The 16,668-nt window shown below is 42.1% G+C and overlaps 1 protein-coding gene across 1 annotated transcript in view; it reads left to right on the forward strand.

Annotated features, from left to right (window-relative positions):
• aqr (aquarius intron-binding spliceosomal factor) overlaps window positions 1-16,181 on the forward strand; it is a 50,800-nt gene extending 34,619 nt beyond the window's left edge. The window contains 6 exon segments of the mRNA XM_018663628.2: window positions 23-193; window positions 5,556-5,641; window positions 9,933-10,107; window positions 11,462-11,572; window positions 12,195-14,035; window positions 15,543-16,181. Coding sequence (XP_018519144.2) covers window positions 23-193; window positions 5,556-5,641; window positions 9,933-10,107; window positions 11,462-11,572; window positions 12,195-12,455 — 804 coding nt within the window. The 3' untranslated portion in view covers window positions 12,456-14,035; window positions 15,543-16,181.
• Window positions 16,182-16,668: the final 487 nt, after the last annotated feature.

A 16,668-nucleotide genomic window follows, 5' to 3' on the forward strand; every position in this document is an offset into this window, starting at 1 on the left:
TCTCCTTTTCCTCCTGTTGAAGAACCTGGCGGAGGCAGAATATTCTGTGGCTCTGTTCATGTACATGCGTCTTTTGGGCTACCCTGCTGACCGCATCAGCATCCTCACCACCTACAATGGGCAGAAACACCTGATCAGAGACGTCATCAACCAACGCTGCGCTGGCAATCCCTTCTTCGGACAGCCAAATAAGGTATGGACATACATGCGCCACTTGACAAGTACACACAGTTGAATGCAATAAGTAGAATGAAACCGAGTGTCTCTTTGTGAAAGGCTACAGGATCTTTTTTGAAAGGAAGCATGGGTGTACATAAAACCACTAAATCAAAACGGTGCATTTAAATTACCATGCTTGGCAGTATTTAGTCCTGTTCTGTGTAATCCCTGTACTTAATGAGAGTATTTTTTTTACCAAGAAATAGCCTTCAGTACACCTGAAAATCCATATAAAGGACATGTACACATTTCACAAATCATGTAGCACTGAAACACACCCGATTCCACATGCATGAACAGCACATGCACCTAATATCACTTGAGGGTGACACATTGCTTCTCTCCTGTGAGGAAGGAATCCACAGTCCTAGCAGACATGTTTTCACCTCATATATATGTGTAGAACTCTAGCCTAGTTTAGTAGGAACATACTTAACACACATGACATGCACATGAACACGGTTTCTTCACACCTCCAGATGTCAGATGCTGTCAATTCACCAACCTCTTGAGAGAGAAATTCACAGCTCTCAATCCTCACAAGGCTTTTGCAAGGTTTCTGCGTACTGTTATCACAAACACACTTACTGTTCCCTTCTTTCCTGTGCAATTTAAGTGGATTTGTATGTTCTAACTACAAATTTTCCCAAATACTGGATAGAAGATTAATGAGTGGCTCATGGTTGTTCTTGATTCTCTTTACACACAGTTTTAGGCAAAGCAAAAAAAGAGGTATTTTTTCATCACGGCATTCATTGTCCAGCTCAATCAAATCATGAGACCGTTAAGACTGCTGCAGGTCATAAGACCCAAATAGAGCAGGACACTGCTGTTCCCTCTGTCCGCAACAGTGTACATACCAGCCAACTGCATACCTCTGTAAATCAAACTCAGTGAGGAGGTTGCAAGTTTGTGTGTGTTTCAGGAAATTATGTAAAATGACTGTGGGAGCTTAGAGAGTGGGTGTAAACTCTGTGCTGTGTTCATCCCCAAAGGATCCCTGTTGGGCTGTCTTCATCCAGCCCACATTATTCCCTTGAACTCTTCTTCCTTTCCTTCCTTTACACTGTGTTAAGTCAGCAACCCGCTGGCACAGTTTCCCATCCCTGTTCTGTTTGTACTGCTAAATGCTTTTACCCGCTAGCCTCAGGTTATGCTTTCCTCTCTCTTCATTCTTTTTCCCTCCTCACTTTCTCTCACCTTTCTTTTGGCCTTTGTTCTTCGGGCCTTTCACACACTTAACAATGTTACAGACTATTTAGGCATTCCAGAGAATGTCACAAGATGGGAGCGGAAATGGAATATCATCCATCATTTGGATTGTCATTGTGCCTTAGTGACAGAGGGTCAGCATGTGTTCAATAATACTGGAACTTCTTCAGACATGTTGCATATTTTTACTGTTTCTCAAGTAGTTTTAGTGATACAGCAACTTTTTGGAAATTTTATGGAAAAGTTCATGCTGGTGTCATTCTATATTTTTCTTATTGTAAACGACTATCATGAAAAGACCAAAACTGACAATGCATCAGTCCGTTTGTGACTGTGACAGTTAGTTGTAAGCCCATTCATTACTACTGAAGACATAAATCTTTAAAATGGGTTGCAGATATGTACTCTGAATTTTTTTTTTTTTTAAAGCTAAATAATTTGCTAAAACATCAGGATTCTGCAGTTTTTAGCAGACTTGCAGGGGACTATTTTCAGGTTTAGATGAGTACAAATTTACTGAGTTTGAGTTGTATGTTGGTTAAACTCAAACTAAAGTACCATATCTGACAAATTGGAGGTTTATGGCATAGAGGAATGGGGTGTATCAGGATTTACCAGTAGGATCAGTTCATTGTTGGTTTTGGTCTTTTCATGGGATTTGTTGACAATATGAAAAATATAGCACATCACCCAGATAATCTTTTAATGTACAAAGGTACTAACATAAATTGCAGCTAGTTGCTGTTCATTAAGAATCTATTAAAAAGGTAGGAAGAGGATCTTTCTAAGTAATTTGTGTAGTTTAACTTAATGGTACATTCTACCACCTGCGGGGTTGGAGTGGGTAATGATGCCCTGTTGTTGTGTCTGAATTTTGTGCTGTGCCACCCCACCTTGTTGCTTCGTCAAGTATATTCCCTGTTCTGACAGCTAGCCAGAAATTGTGCTTGGTCATGTTAAATGTCCTGCAATGTTAAGACACAAAGCATTATTCCGCATGCTCATGGCCTTAGTCAGTATGCATGCCCAGTAATAAAGTGACAGGGGTGACAGGCTGTTAGATGTGCTGAGAAGAAAGATAGCCAGAGAGGGAGAGAGATGAAAAAGAGAAAGGGGCTCTTGTGGGAAAATGCTGAGCAGCTGAAAGGTCATGGCGCTGAGCATTGGGTCCACAGTGTGTCTGACAATGTGTCACAGTGGCTAAAACCAAGCAAATGTCAACAGCCAGCACACTTTACTGTCATGCCTTTAATTAGACAGAAAAGGAGAGGAAGGCCAGTTAGCACCAGTCACAGTCTCAAACTCAAATAAACTCACTAGCCAAGGCTGTCTTCTGAATCCCAAACACAACAGTTGGCATACATATGCATGCATTTATGCATTTTTAATTATGTTTGTTTTTTAGTTTACTCTGTGAACTTTATGTATAAAGTCAATTTGAGTTCTTTTCTTTAGGTGCTGTATTTTAAACCCAGGTCATCGACCAAAACTGTAAATAGATTCAGAGTCATTACATCTGCTGTTCCCACCTAAGTCTCAGCCCAGTCCTTACAAGAGGCAGTTGAAGAGAGAAAAGTCTGCCTGTTGATGCTTTGAGTTCACCTTCTGCATCCTTCCCTTCAGTAAGACACATGGCTTGACACATACACACGTTCTCCCATCCCTTCTGTGGAATTCCTTCATTCTCTGAGAGCAGGAACTTTCATAACATCAGAAAATTAAGTTCTGCTGAGTTGAACTAAAGTGTGTTTTAACAACATGTTGACATAGAAAGGAAACACGTCTTCTTAAGATTTCCCAGCATGCCTTTTGTGACAGATATGAAATCCTAAGACACATGTGGATTTGAAGCAACTAAAATTAAGGAATTACGCTGTCATCCCCGAGAGTCTGTTGTGAAAGATTTAATAATCCCGGAGTCTGCCCGGAGTGTACATTCCAGAGCGTAATTGGCATGAATAAGACATAGCAGGGTGGTTAGAATGAGAAACAAAGGCAGAACGAGAGGAGCGATTCACAGTTAACCATCAGCTGAGAGACAGTGTGTCATTGGCTCTTAATGGAAAAAAAAAAAAACTCAAATAGCTTCTATTAGCAAAAACCTGTATTTGTGCGTGCACAGATATGTGGTACACAGCACAGCCTGCGTGTGTGTGTTTGTGTGCTTCATCGTATCCACAGACATGCATGTGCCACAATGACATGACCTCTGTAATTCACTCCCTGGAAGATTTCTCATAAATAACTAAACACCATGCAAAATGCTACGCCTTGGGGAGATTCTCTATCTGGGCTTCATTGTCACTGTCTGTGGGCTAAGAATAACTCCCTCTCTTAAGCACCCCTTCTCTGCAAAACAAGTTGCACTGCCTCACTTTAAACCATGCTGTTATAGCCCCATAGTTACAGCCTACTTCAACAAAGGGTCTGCTAGAGTTTGTCTGTATATGCCACAATTGTGTGGACATGTGCATGCATGCATATCACAGCTGTTTGACTCGAACATTAAACATTTGACTTCCATATATACTTGCAACATACAGCCCTCGACGCCTCATGCTATTGTAGAACCGACATATTGTTGCCTCTGGTGCTGCACCTGTTCTACATGGCAACAGAGAGACCTAAATAAATATTGGTGTACTACCTCATTAGCCCCATTGCACTCTGTTTTACACATTCACACACACTCTCCCCACATTGCCTGCCTGTTACCCAAAAGGCGTTTTTAAAGGGACTCAGCAAAAGGAGTTTCAGGATCACTGAAAGTTGGAAGGGTGGTAACTGCTACCACAGGATGATTTATTTAGCATGGGTGGTTCACAGGTTGGTTGCTGTCGTCCTGGGCCTATGTGGCTTCTCAGTGGCAGCTGATGTCCTATTGATCCACTCTAAAGTACTGATCTATAGAGGAAAAGCCAGCCTCTTTCTGCTTGGCTTTGGGTTTCACCGCATGTAGCCTATATCACCACATAGCAGTATTTTCTGTGCAACAGCAGAGGACTTGGGAGTTATTTTCATGTAGTCTTACTTTAAGTGTGTTAAAGCTAACAGCATTCCTTCAAACTTGGTTGTCATTGCCTTTACTAAGAAGGAGGAGATGCAGGTTCTCAGGAGAGTTTCATATCAAGCCAAGGTGTGGAAACACTCCAGCTGTGAGTCATGTGAATCACATGCATTCTCAGTGGGGAAAAATTAATTGAGCTTTAATGTCTGGAACCAGATGTGTCCGAAGTAGCTCCTCTAACTTGGCCACACAAAAATGGACAAGAAGTCCAGGCCAAATGCATGTAAGAATTAAAAATAGATTTTTTTGACAGTAAGACAGAAGTCATACTCAATCAATACACAATGATGCCATGGTTTGTGACAAGTTGCAGGAGAAGCACCATGGCATAAAGAGCTTGTATTACATAGAGTGTAGTAGCACTCTATTATGAGTTCAGTTTTCACTGGGTTGCATCTCAAGCTTTTCCGGGCTTTGTATCAAGTTCCAAGTGCAAGTGCAAGTATGTTGTCTTTATTATGTAAGGTGTGACAGCACTGACAAAGTCAAAACACAGCTCTGTTCTTCATGTACGGGAATAAGTACGCTTCTCAGCAAGACAGGATTACCAGGGTATAAAAGCAAATTGGCTGACACAAATTTCCTTTTGCTTTGAAAAAAAAAATCCCACAGAGAGCCACTTCTACTCCATTCTCTGTCTCCCTGAAATAATCTCTGATCCAGTCAAGCAGCGCTGCCCCTAGCACCTTGGCCCTGAGTCTCACAGGCCCAGGTAAGAGGCTAGTGGTTAGCAAATGCCCTCTAAGCCGCATTAGCCCTGCTGGCTGCCCATGTGGCCCACAGCGATAACAGCAATAACAAGAAAACACAGGCACCGTCGCTCAACCCCCTTCTTCAAAAATACGTAAAAAAGAAAAGAAAGAGAATTTAAGATGGAAAGCAGTCTCGCTCATGTTTCTAAACATTTCAGCTAAATCCCTGCACCTACCTAAAATGCAAGCACTCATTTACTCTGCAAAATACATCAGCTGCCATTGCTAAGTTAGCATATCTTTGATATTTATGTGTATTTGTGTGTTTTGTGTTCAATAACAAATATGTTCATGTATCTGTCCAGGTGACAACAGTGGACAGGTTCCAGGGTCAGCAGAATGACTACATCATCCTCTCACTGGTTCGGACCAAAGCCGTAGGACACCTGAGGTAATTACTTCAATGCATGCCAAGCAGAAAAAAAACCTACCTAACCCAAAATAGACACCTTAAGCAGCTATTCTACTACAATATACTTGTGTACTAAGAACTCCACCTAAGATACACATCCTGCAGGGAAACAGCAGAAATGCGGGCCCTTAACTCACTTGCGACAGCTGCTCTCAGGAGGTGTCCTCTCTTTGTGATGTGTAACTACTGAATGCAGTTTGCTAAAGGACAAAAAACAATAACACTGTGACTGTCTTGAAGTATGTATGAGCTTCATTTAAGGCAGGGACTTGAAAGGGTGCTTCAGGACAGGAGAATGTCTGTGGAGCTGACAGTACCTTTTGTCCTGGTTAAGAGAAGCTATTGTGCCATGATGATTGGGGTTGAGAATATCAAACAAAGAGCTTTGTTCTGATCAAAGGCAAACCTTATAACAGTGATTAAGAGGCATGATGGTTAACTAAACTGCAGTGGTAGGTTTTATGTCTTTCCAGCCCACGTCCCATTGCTCTCCGCTTAACTATACTCCCTTGCCGGCCTCTCTTCTTCAACTCGTTCTCCTTATCTCTCTGCTCCCTCTTCTCCTCACTGCCGCCTCCCTCCTCATTTCCCTGAATTGATTTGTAGTGAAATGGCCTTTCACTCCTCGGCTGCCGTGAGATCCACATATGAGCTCTTCACACTTAATACTCTGCATGTTTTAATACCAGACAATTGAGGCTGAACTCTTCCACAGTGCTTAAGCTTGCCATGCTAGCCTCTGGCAGTGATGTACAGTAGCCGCTGTTGGAATTGCGCCGCTCACAGCTTTATCAAAGCTGTGCTGCCAGTGCATTCATCCGTCCTCACATTGGACAGTCTGCAAATTGGAACCCCAGTGTGAATAATAACTCATTCCTTTTGTAGCTAAATACATGTCCCCCTCCTCTGCACTCCACCCTTGAGCATGGTCAGTTTTAGCTGACAGAGAAAACACTTAAAACTCTATTTTGTTCTTTCCCCATCTCGTAGATAAAGCAATGAATTGATGCTGCTGGGAATGAGAAGTGCAGCAGGCCACAGAAAGTGGTAGTTTATCTTGCTTGCAGGCCTGTTCTCCTCTCAGCATCACTCATTTGATCTTGTCTTACACTAGATATTACACCCTGCCTTGTGCACATTCTCAGCTCCACACCATGTGGGCTGCCTGTCAGATGCATCCCTGTAACAATGTGTGTTACAGTTGCAGCTATTCAGTGAAGGGAGATAAAATAGTGCTGGAGTTGAAATTAAATTTTATCATACATACCTGCATCCCTTTTGCTACAGGATATAAACAAAGAAGCAGGGAGATGAGCTGGATTTTGCTTATTTTACAAAAATCTTCTAAATTGGCCTGGTCAAAATCATTGGTACCTGTAAATAAGTGATAAACAAGTGGATTGTAATGATATTTCAAGCAGACTGTTGTCTTCAGTTGCTATCACAATTCTCCACAAGACCATCTCCAAGCAGCTTGATTCAGATTGAACACAAGGATGGTTCAAATGGTGGACAGTGAACCAAGTACAAGCTGACCTCCAAGATCATAGTACAACAGTGTCTGGTTACACCATACTTACTATTGCTTTTTGAATGACAGTGGGTGCTGTGGAAGAAGACTCAGGAGGACCCCAGTTTTGAGAGAGGAACATAAAAAAAGACTAGATTTTTCTAAATTGCATGCTGACAAGCTGCAATGCTTTTGGGAGAAAGTTATTTGGACAGATGTAACAAAATTGGAGCTTTTTTTGTGAAGTCACCTCGATTCTATGTTCACAGAAGAAAAAAACAGCTTTCAGAGATCAGAACACCATCCCTACTGTGAAGCACGGAGGAGGCTCAGTTATATTATTGGGTTGCTTTTTGCTGTGTTTGGTACAGGGTCCCTTCAGTCTGTGCAGGGAACAAGGAAATCACAAGATTATCAATGAATTCTGGAGTGAAACATACTGACCAGTGTCGGAGAGCTCTGTCTCAGTCACAGGTCATTGCTCCACCAACAGGAAAATAACCCAAACATACATCTAAAAGCAGCCAAGAATGGATGAGAGGAAAACATTGAACTGTTCTGAAGTGATCTGCTATGAGTACTGATCTTAAACCAGCGGCACATAGAAGAGCTGAATCTTGCAGTTTGAAGAAGGCAACCCATTAAACTTGAGAGAAGTGAAGCAGCAAGAGTGGACCAGACTACCAGCTGAGAAGTTTAAAAGTCTAATTAATATCTACAAAAAGTGCTTGATTGAAGTGATTGTCTGAATGTCAGCATTCCTATACCCTGTCAAAACACAAAGCTCTATACACTTAAATGTGTAAAATCAGCCCGCTTCACCTTAAAAAGCAGAGCAATTAAAATACCAGAAAATATCCTATGAATCCAGTTTTTCATAGTTATGCTTTTACTTAATATTCATTCATATTTTGGTGTCCCCAACACTTCTGAATGAGCGGTTGAGTGGTTGGAAAAGGAAATTCTTGTGCTGTCTATTGTGTTTCTCTACATACTGGGATCACTGTGGTATACCGCTGACTTCTACCTCACAATCCTCCTCCTCCTCCCGAACTCTCCCTTCTTCCTGCGTCTCTCCTCATGGCAATCTGCTGCCGTGACAACCACGGGGGACACAGCTGACCATATGATGAGCTGACCCTTGCTTTGACAGGGGAAGCATTCCTGCTGATACACGCTGGCACGCTCACATGTAGGAGCACACTCTTTGACAGGGAAGCACAGATCGAGACACACTCTGACACACACACACACACACACACACACACACACACACACACAAGCGGTACTCGTCCACTTTGCCTTGACATGTCACAGCACAGCCCAGGTGGGCGTCTCTCAGTTGTGCCATGTCCACAGGCTATCATGCTTTGCGATTGGTTCATCTCTTCTGGAGCTCGGTGCTCATTGGTTGTAGGCTGTTGTAGTTTGTCTCTGTGGAAATGTTGTGCTTTCAAGTTTCATTTTGTACCATGCAGCCTCTCTCTCCCAGTGTGCGGCAATTTTCACACAAATCTATAGGCTGCACACGTGAACTCGCTCATAAACACGGCACAATGGTTTCCATAAGCCTTTTTTTTCCTTCTGCATATTCATGGAACTCATCATGCATATTGCAAGGATTAATCCTCTTAATCTCATGAAGTGCTAGGGTGGACTCCATATTCCACTTTTTTGGCTGCGTGTCAGTGTGTGTACTGTATGTGTTAATGTGTATTTGTAGGTGTGCAAATGTGATTGTGTGCCAGATTCTTCTATATCAAACCTAAGACTGTTTTCAGTATCATCAGAGCTGCTTGAGTAAGCCAAAGACTTGCTCCCCCTCAAATGCTCAGCCATCTTCCATACTCTGTGGTTCTCAATTTTCCAAGATGCTGTTGTCTAACAGTGTAGATTTATGGGCAATCTAAATTGCCATATTTTGCGCAGCTCCATTAGGTTGCCTATACAAACACTTAAAACACACAATATGAAGATAATATGAAGATTTATTACATATTGGTTGACAGGGTGACAGGTACCCCCTCCTTTTTTTTTTTTTTTATTGATTCACTTTGTGAAACAACAGATTTTTGTGGCTTTTAGAAGCTACCCAAAGCTTTCTGCCTCTCTTCCTACGCGTGAGTCATATATAACTTTAACATAATACAGCACAATTGGTGTACGTGCAGATTGCTTACGCAGCAGATTGATGTTTAACTTTGGGCTTACCATTTGTTCAAAATCAGAGTTTGCTGTGTCTACTTGGATATAGAGACATTTGGTGGCATTTCTCTAGAGCAGGGCAGATAAACAACCACTTTGGGTATTACAGCAAGCCAAGCAGGATTCCTTCATTCTCTGGGAAATGACTCCTCTGTCTCTAATCTCTTAATTCGACTGGATGGCAAGAAAAAGTAACCTATCAGCCCTCTACTACACTCTCCCACCTCTCCCTCTCTTTGTCTGCTGTTTATCCCTGCCCTTTGCCTCCTTTTCCTTTATTTCTCTCTTAGCTTCTATCCTTGTCCTCCTCACCTCTCTCTGCTTATCCCTCACTAAACCTCTCTCCTCCTACACTACACTGCCTTTTTCCTACCCTTACAATCTTTACTTGATCCTTCCGATTTGATCCCTTTACTTCAGTTTTTGTTTTTGCCTCTACACATGATTTCTTCTCCTCTTACAATTTCACACGTTCCTCCCCCACCTGACACTTCTCTTTGTTTTTTTTCCCCCTTGTATCGAACCAATTTTCAACTTTTTTTTTTTCCCCCACAGGGATGTGAGACGTCTGGTTGTGGCCATGTCAAGAGCCAGACTGGGCCTGTACATCTTTGCCCGGGTGTCACTGTTCCAAAACTGCTTCGAGCTGACTCCTGCCTTCAACCAGCTCACTGCCAGACCTCTGCAGCTGCATATCAGACCGAACGAGTACTACAGCCAGGAACAGCCTGTATGTAAACACACATGCATGTGACTCATGCCAGTTTCTTGAAGCACAATAATCTTCTACTCCACTGAATTTGGATGATTATGAGATTGTCAGATTTGTAGATAAAAACTGAGCTCACTTTCCCACATGTTCCACACCAGTCGCCATTCCCGCTAAAACTATTGCCATCTCCAGCATCCCACCACGTCACTGCTGCCATAGCACCCTGACTCTGTCTAATCCTGCCTCTATATTCTGAAAGGCATCTTCATTTCCCTTGGTTCTCACTGGTCCCAAGTCTTACTGCAGCTTTACCAATAGGCCCTGGTCCGTTAACAGCATTCTGCAAGGGCCATCTGTAAGCATGGGAAACACAGGCCTGGCTATAATTAACCCCAAAAGGTCAGAAGGCAAAACCACTCTCCCAAATCCCGCCAGGCCAGCATGAGACGACCGTTGTCTGGTCACTGTGTCTCACTGACTGGCGTGTGTGGCAACAGGGGTGTCTAAAATACCCCATAGCCTGTGACACTTCCTCTGACTCTAGAGTGTTCATCCCCATGGGGGACAGCTCTTTTGGGCACACACATGTGGCCCCTGCTTAGCCCGTCTATCTAGAGTAAGTAAACCCCTGCTGTTACACGCAGATGCAGATTAAAAGTCAGAATTTGTCTGGCAACACTCATCCAGAACTGTCACAGACTACTTAACAGTGCTGATTCCGAGGCAGTTAAAATAAAGGATAAGGCTGCTGCTTAATGCTCCATATGGATATATACATATTTACAGCACTATTAGACAATACTGGACAGACAGTAAAACATGATGTCTAATCACACTCAGTCACTTAGAAACACATTAACACAGTGATGTTTTTACTGACAGTTTTACAGCAATAAAAATCACACACAGTCAAGTTTTATAGTACTGAATCCTTTACTGCATTCACTCTGACGTGATGCCCAAAGGGCCTATGTGAGCATCACCCCTGTATTTAGGTGGTAACAGCCCAGCAGACTGAATATTCTGCTCGCCTAACTCCTCATTTTAGCCTGTAAGACGTCTGTCTGCATACTAATTTAACCAAATTACAAACTCTGCATCCTCAACTCCTTGTGATAGTACGTGAGCAGTGGTCGCTGGAGGCAGCAAGTTAGAAATTTGCTTTCAAATAACAAGCGGGTAGTGGTGGGCAGGTGAATTCTAATTTCCCTGCACATTTTGCTTTAGATCAATAGTTCACCAGATGGTGCTTGAAAGAGTGAATGCTAAGTCAGATATAATTTGTCTTATCATTCCTTCCACGTAACAACATGGATTGAAAACAATCTTTCTCTTACTGATTAATTATTTTTCTTTTCTTTTTTTTCCCCAGAGAGATGCTTCTGGACAACCAGACCAAATTGTGAAGAACATGCCAGAGATGGCCAACCTGGTGTATAATATGTACATGCACATGATCCAGACCTCCCAGAAGTACAGACAGGTAAACGTCTTTGATAAATAGAATAATGAATGGTGCCGAAGACAAGATATACTACTGCATCATTCAAAACAACCAGCAGTGCAACATTGTTGCTTTCTCATGGCAATATCAGCTTCTCTTTGACAAAACACCTGTAAAATATGTCAGTATTTAACTAACTATAACTCTTGTTACATTAAACTAAAGTATCCTTAAAGGCTGTCGCGCTCTCTCTCTGGTCGCTGTCTTATATGTGTTTTTTTTAACCTTTACACTTAAATGGAACAGAGTAAATGGGTCAGATGTAAGAGAACTTGTGGTTGTGTGTGTTGAAAAGAGAATTATAACAGGCCATAAGCCAGGCTTATCAAGTGTGGAGCTTGAGTGATTTTTTTAAAACTGTATATTCAGTGTCACGTATTGTCTCCTGTGCCCACTTAAAGAGGATTATGGCATGATAAAGGGGGAGAAAGGCAAAAAAAAGACTATCAGGAGAGAGAGCCCATTTGGTATGATGGTATCTAAACTGAATTGCCCTCAACATAGAATATATCCCAGTAGAATGCTGATGGTGAATGATTTGATATTTTGTTCTGCTATATTAAAAATAAATATTTCACATTTTCCCTTCCTTCCCTCTTAGCAGCAACAGCAGAGCCTGGCTCTGCCTCCGCAACAAACCAAGACAGATGCTGTGGTCGAAAAAGTGCCAGTTAGCTCTGGGGACCCGCAGGAAGAAACCCCCATGGAGCAGGAAAACCCAGAAGGAGAGGCAAGCTCAGAGCCAAACACTGAGGACACCAGTGAGAAGGAAGAAAATCAGGATACAGCAGGCCACGATAAGATGCCAGAGCATCCTGGGAGAGACAGCGACAGCGATGGAGAGGACAGCGGGGAGGAGTGAGAGCAATAGAGCATCAGATGGGACTTCTGTCTAATTAAAGGCCTCAGATATTGAGGGGACCAAGTATTGTCCCTCAAGAAAAGATTAGTGTGGAGTCAGTGAATCTGAATTTGTTTTCTACTGAAAGGAGATCCTGATAATGTTTCATTTTTCTAGAACATTTGTTTTTGTAACCATCAGTACTTTTATATTAAAAAATGGAAACCCTCCATTGTCTCTGGCGTTTATACCCACAAGAGCTTATAATTCTCTTTAAGAGACTCTAATCTATAGATCTCTCCCACACGCACACACTGACAAATACAGCGTACAGTCAACATGTTTAAGCCTTGTCAAAATCTCTGTCATGATACTTCATATCCATTCATCAGTTTCCCTCCTCTGCTTTAAGCACAACTCCAATCTGATTGGCTCAGCCTATACCAGCTACACAAGCTGCGACTAAGCTGTATTTGTAGGTCAGTCACTTCACCCAAGGGCCAATGTGCATGCTGGGGGATTTCAACTTGCCCTCTGGATGTACACAGTCACTCAACCAACAAGCCTTAAATCCTCTGCCATTCATAACTTTGTGTGGAGTAGTAACAGGAAAGTGCTCTGCAGAATAGTTCATAACAGCTGGATCAGTGTTTGGGTTTAGGTTTGACAACTAAATTTGAGAAAATTAAAAAAAAAAAGAAAAAACATTTGAAAGCCCAATTCCAACCAGGACTAGACTATGTCATTTAAATATAAACCCAGTCAAAATGGAGAGGTTAATAGGGTCCACAGCCCTGCAGACAAAAACACAGACCGGAAATTCATTCATTATCATGCACCAGAGGTTGGTTGTTACATCACACCTCAGGCAAACTGAGCGAACAGGTCAGCTGCACAGCTGCTCTTGCCCGGGCCAGTCTAAAAGACCTGATGGAGAACCATGTGTTGATGGATGTGGAGAGACACATTTCCTGCATTCAGTCAAGTGTGGAGCCTTGTAAAAGTGTATTTTTCTGTCTTCTGACAGCAGGGCACTCTGGGTCGAGGTTCACATGAGTGTTTTGGAGTAGTAGGCTATGACTCTGTTGGCTGAGGAAAGGATTAGAAAGAGAGGTTAGATAAAGGAGATTATCTCTGTCAGCTGAGGCTGCACCTATGAATTACTGACAAAAGTTCTGGCACACAGCCCACAAGACTGTGACTAGTGTACTGTGTCACATGATGCCTAAATATTTCTACATTTTTACTGTTTGAATGCACATTACCACAACAGACTAAATGCAGCCATAGCACAAATGTACATGGTTTTCTATCATATGACACCAAGCATGCTTTTCTTGAGTCATGAATGTCTGTATTGTGTAATATCCTCCCTCTGTCAAGCCTTGCAATAACTAACTTTTCTCCCCACTGACCTCTTGAGAATTCAGTTGCCAGTGGTACCTTGTTGCAGTAAATTAGAGCTAACTGGTGGGAAGTGGCTACTGCTCACACACAAAACGTCTCTGGAAGTCTCACACAGGATCTGGGAGACTGGAAGGAATAGCTACAAACAAGGAGATTGGGAGCTGTCTCACTTCAGAACCTTTCCTCTGCTGAAGGTGAACATGTCTTTTATACTCACACGACAGGTATCCATTAGGTTATTAGCTACTTTGCAAAGCTCTCATTTCTAACTTCTGCTGTGGGTTGATGTGTCAGGGACTAACTGCATGCAGAATAACTGTATTAATTGTAATGCACATGAACGTAGATGGTATGTTACTGTTTAACACGTGCTGGCTTATTACAACATAAAAATGTCTTGTGCTACAGATAAAATAATTTCTAACATTTTTTTTATTTTCAATGCTATCTTTTATAAAAGCATGGACTGGTTATTAGTCATTAAAGGGGGCTTGCAACAAATTTAACAGAACAAAAGCCAGAAATATGCAGTGCAAGAGGAAGAATGTTGGGGAAGTAGAGAGAGCTGAGGTTAGGTCTGAGTAAACAGCATAAGTCAAAAGTCCAGTTACAGTTATGTAAATGTTATTCTGCATTAAAGTGTTTGCAGTTTAGTGGCTCACATTTTTATTGTTTTCTTTTTTTACTCTTTTTAATGTGAGGGTGTTTCCCAAAAGCACGGGATCCACCATGGGACACACTCGTGTTGAATGTGTAATTTATTGCCCAACCCTACGTGACAGTAATGTCACAACAGGAAACTAAACAGTCAAGACAGTAATGCTTGGAGGGGGCAAAAATTTGACCATTGTGTCTTAAAATTAAAGCAGGCTCAGGGAAATCAGTCTGACAGCACACAACACTTTCACACTCCTAAAACTACCAGTTGTATAATCTCAACTTCCAAGGCTGAGTCTGTGGGCTGATTTTTCTGGTGGATTTCAAATAACTTAACATTGCATTTCTTGGAAAAGTAAAATATCACTGTGGCAAAAGTCTCCACACATGTTTGCATCTATACTTTGCATAACACATTAGGTAGGGAGGATTCACACATTTCATTCTACTTAGCAGTTTTTAATCACAAATAATACAACAGGCATTTACTTGCTGCTCAAAATCATACATCATACTCCTCACCGCTGTTTCTTATCAGCGTTGACAGATAAAGTAATGCTCATTACCAAAGTTATGCATGATCTCTGCTGATCTGCTATTAGTGGGTGACTAATGTGCCAGCACTAGTCTTCAACACCGTGTAAGAGGGCGGCCTGGTGACCTCAACAGGCAGACAGGCCTGGTGGTTATTGCTTGAGGTTGCCAGCTTATCGTGCTTTGTCAAGGCCACTGCCTAATCCTGACAAGTACATCCAGATCATCAACGGGGCACGTTTCAATCTGATAAACTCCCGTCATCCCTGAGGAGGCACTGCCGCTCACAGGAACACACTCTGACGTTATTGTAGTTACTGCCATGTTGTCAGTCACCACCTCTCTCCTCTTTTGCCAGAAGTCCTCACAAATTCCAACTCTGATAGTTTTCAGTCACCACCATATGTTTACTTAACTCAAGTAGAAGCATTTGGCTTTGCAAATTGTCATGTCGGTATTTACTTTGAGTAAAAATATCCAACAACTCTCAACTTCCTCTGTCTCTCCTAGACTAGGATGGCCACTTGTGGGTCATGTTTCTGGTGCCTCATCTGGCTGGTGGTTCTGCTGTGCATTGGCTGGCCCCTCAGCATCACCTTAGGCGGTCTCTACGGCCTCATCAGCCCCCTCACCACCTGCCTCGGCCTGGACCGACTCTCTGATCTGCTCCTCGAGGGGGCCAACCTGGGCCGAACCTGTGCCAACAACATGAGGCACAGCAAGCCTTTGTGCTGATCTCTGTCCTGAGTGACCAGGACCAGACTACACAGGTATCAAGAATGATGCTTTTCTACAGAGGAAAGCCTTCACTTTGCGGAGAACTGTTAATGTCTGTTTTATGTGGAGACATCCTGAGATGATCGGTGCACAGTACAGTGAGAAACTTGATGTAACAAAAAGGTCCGGAAGGTCTGGAAAATGGATTCCACTCATTCTGTTAACATGTAATTAACCATGGATTTCTAAGTTGTATGGGTTTGTTAGGACGGAAATAGGCTTTGTGTTCACGGTCTGTGTTTGCTGTTTAATTCACGATGACACTGCGTGGAGAAGATAAGAATGAAAATGGCAACTTAACAATGGAAATGCTTAGACTTGTAAATGACTGTATGGAAACTTATAATGCGATTAAAACTGCTTTGAACTTGCCCTCTGTGTTTGTTGACTGATTTATTGTATACAGTATTTGGTGGAAAATCCATGTTGTGAAATTTTAAGGTGAAGGTAAATAGAGAACTATGTAGAGAGCTGGAGATATGAACAGACAAATTTCAAGTTTTATTTAATTATTTTGTTTGCCTGCTTATTCCTATTCAGGGTCACAGGGGGTTGGAGCTTATTTCAACATGAATTAGGCAGAAGGCAGGGAGACGATTTGAAACAAAACAAAGAGTTGGCAACAATGTAAAGGTGAGTAAAATGGCGCAATTGGATGATGATTTTCTATGAGTTTGGTACTACATTACACATGGTTATTTATTCTATTGTTAATGTAAAAATAATGATTAGTTCAGCTTTTAAGTCACCGGTCCCCTTATACAGCATGTCTTTAGTCAGTTAATAGAAACACATGCAGACAGGTAGACAGTTTCCAGCATTCATATTCACTGTTTTGGCTCTGGTTGCAAAATGATTT

The sequence above is a fragment of the Lates calcarifer genome, linkage group LG19 (assembly GCF_001640805.2).
Source record: "Lates calcarifer isolate ASB-BC8 linkage group LG19, TLL_Latcal_v3, whole genome shotgun sequence".
In the NCBI taxonomy this organism is placed as follows: Eukaryota; Metazoa; Chordata; class Actinopteri; family Centropomidae; genus Lates; species Lates calcarifer.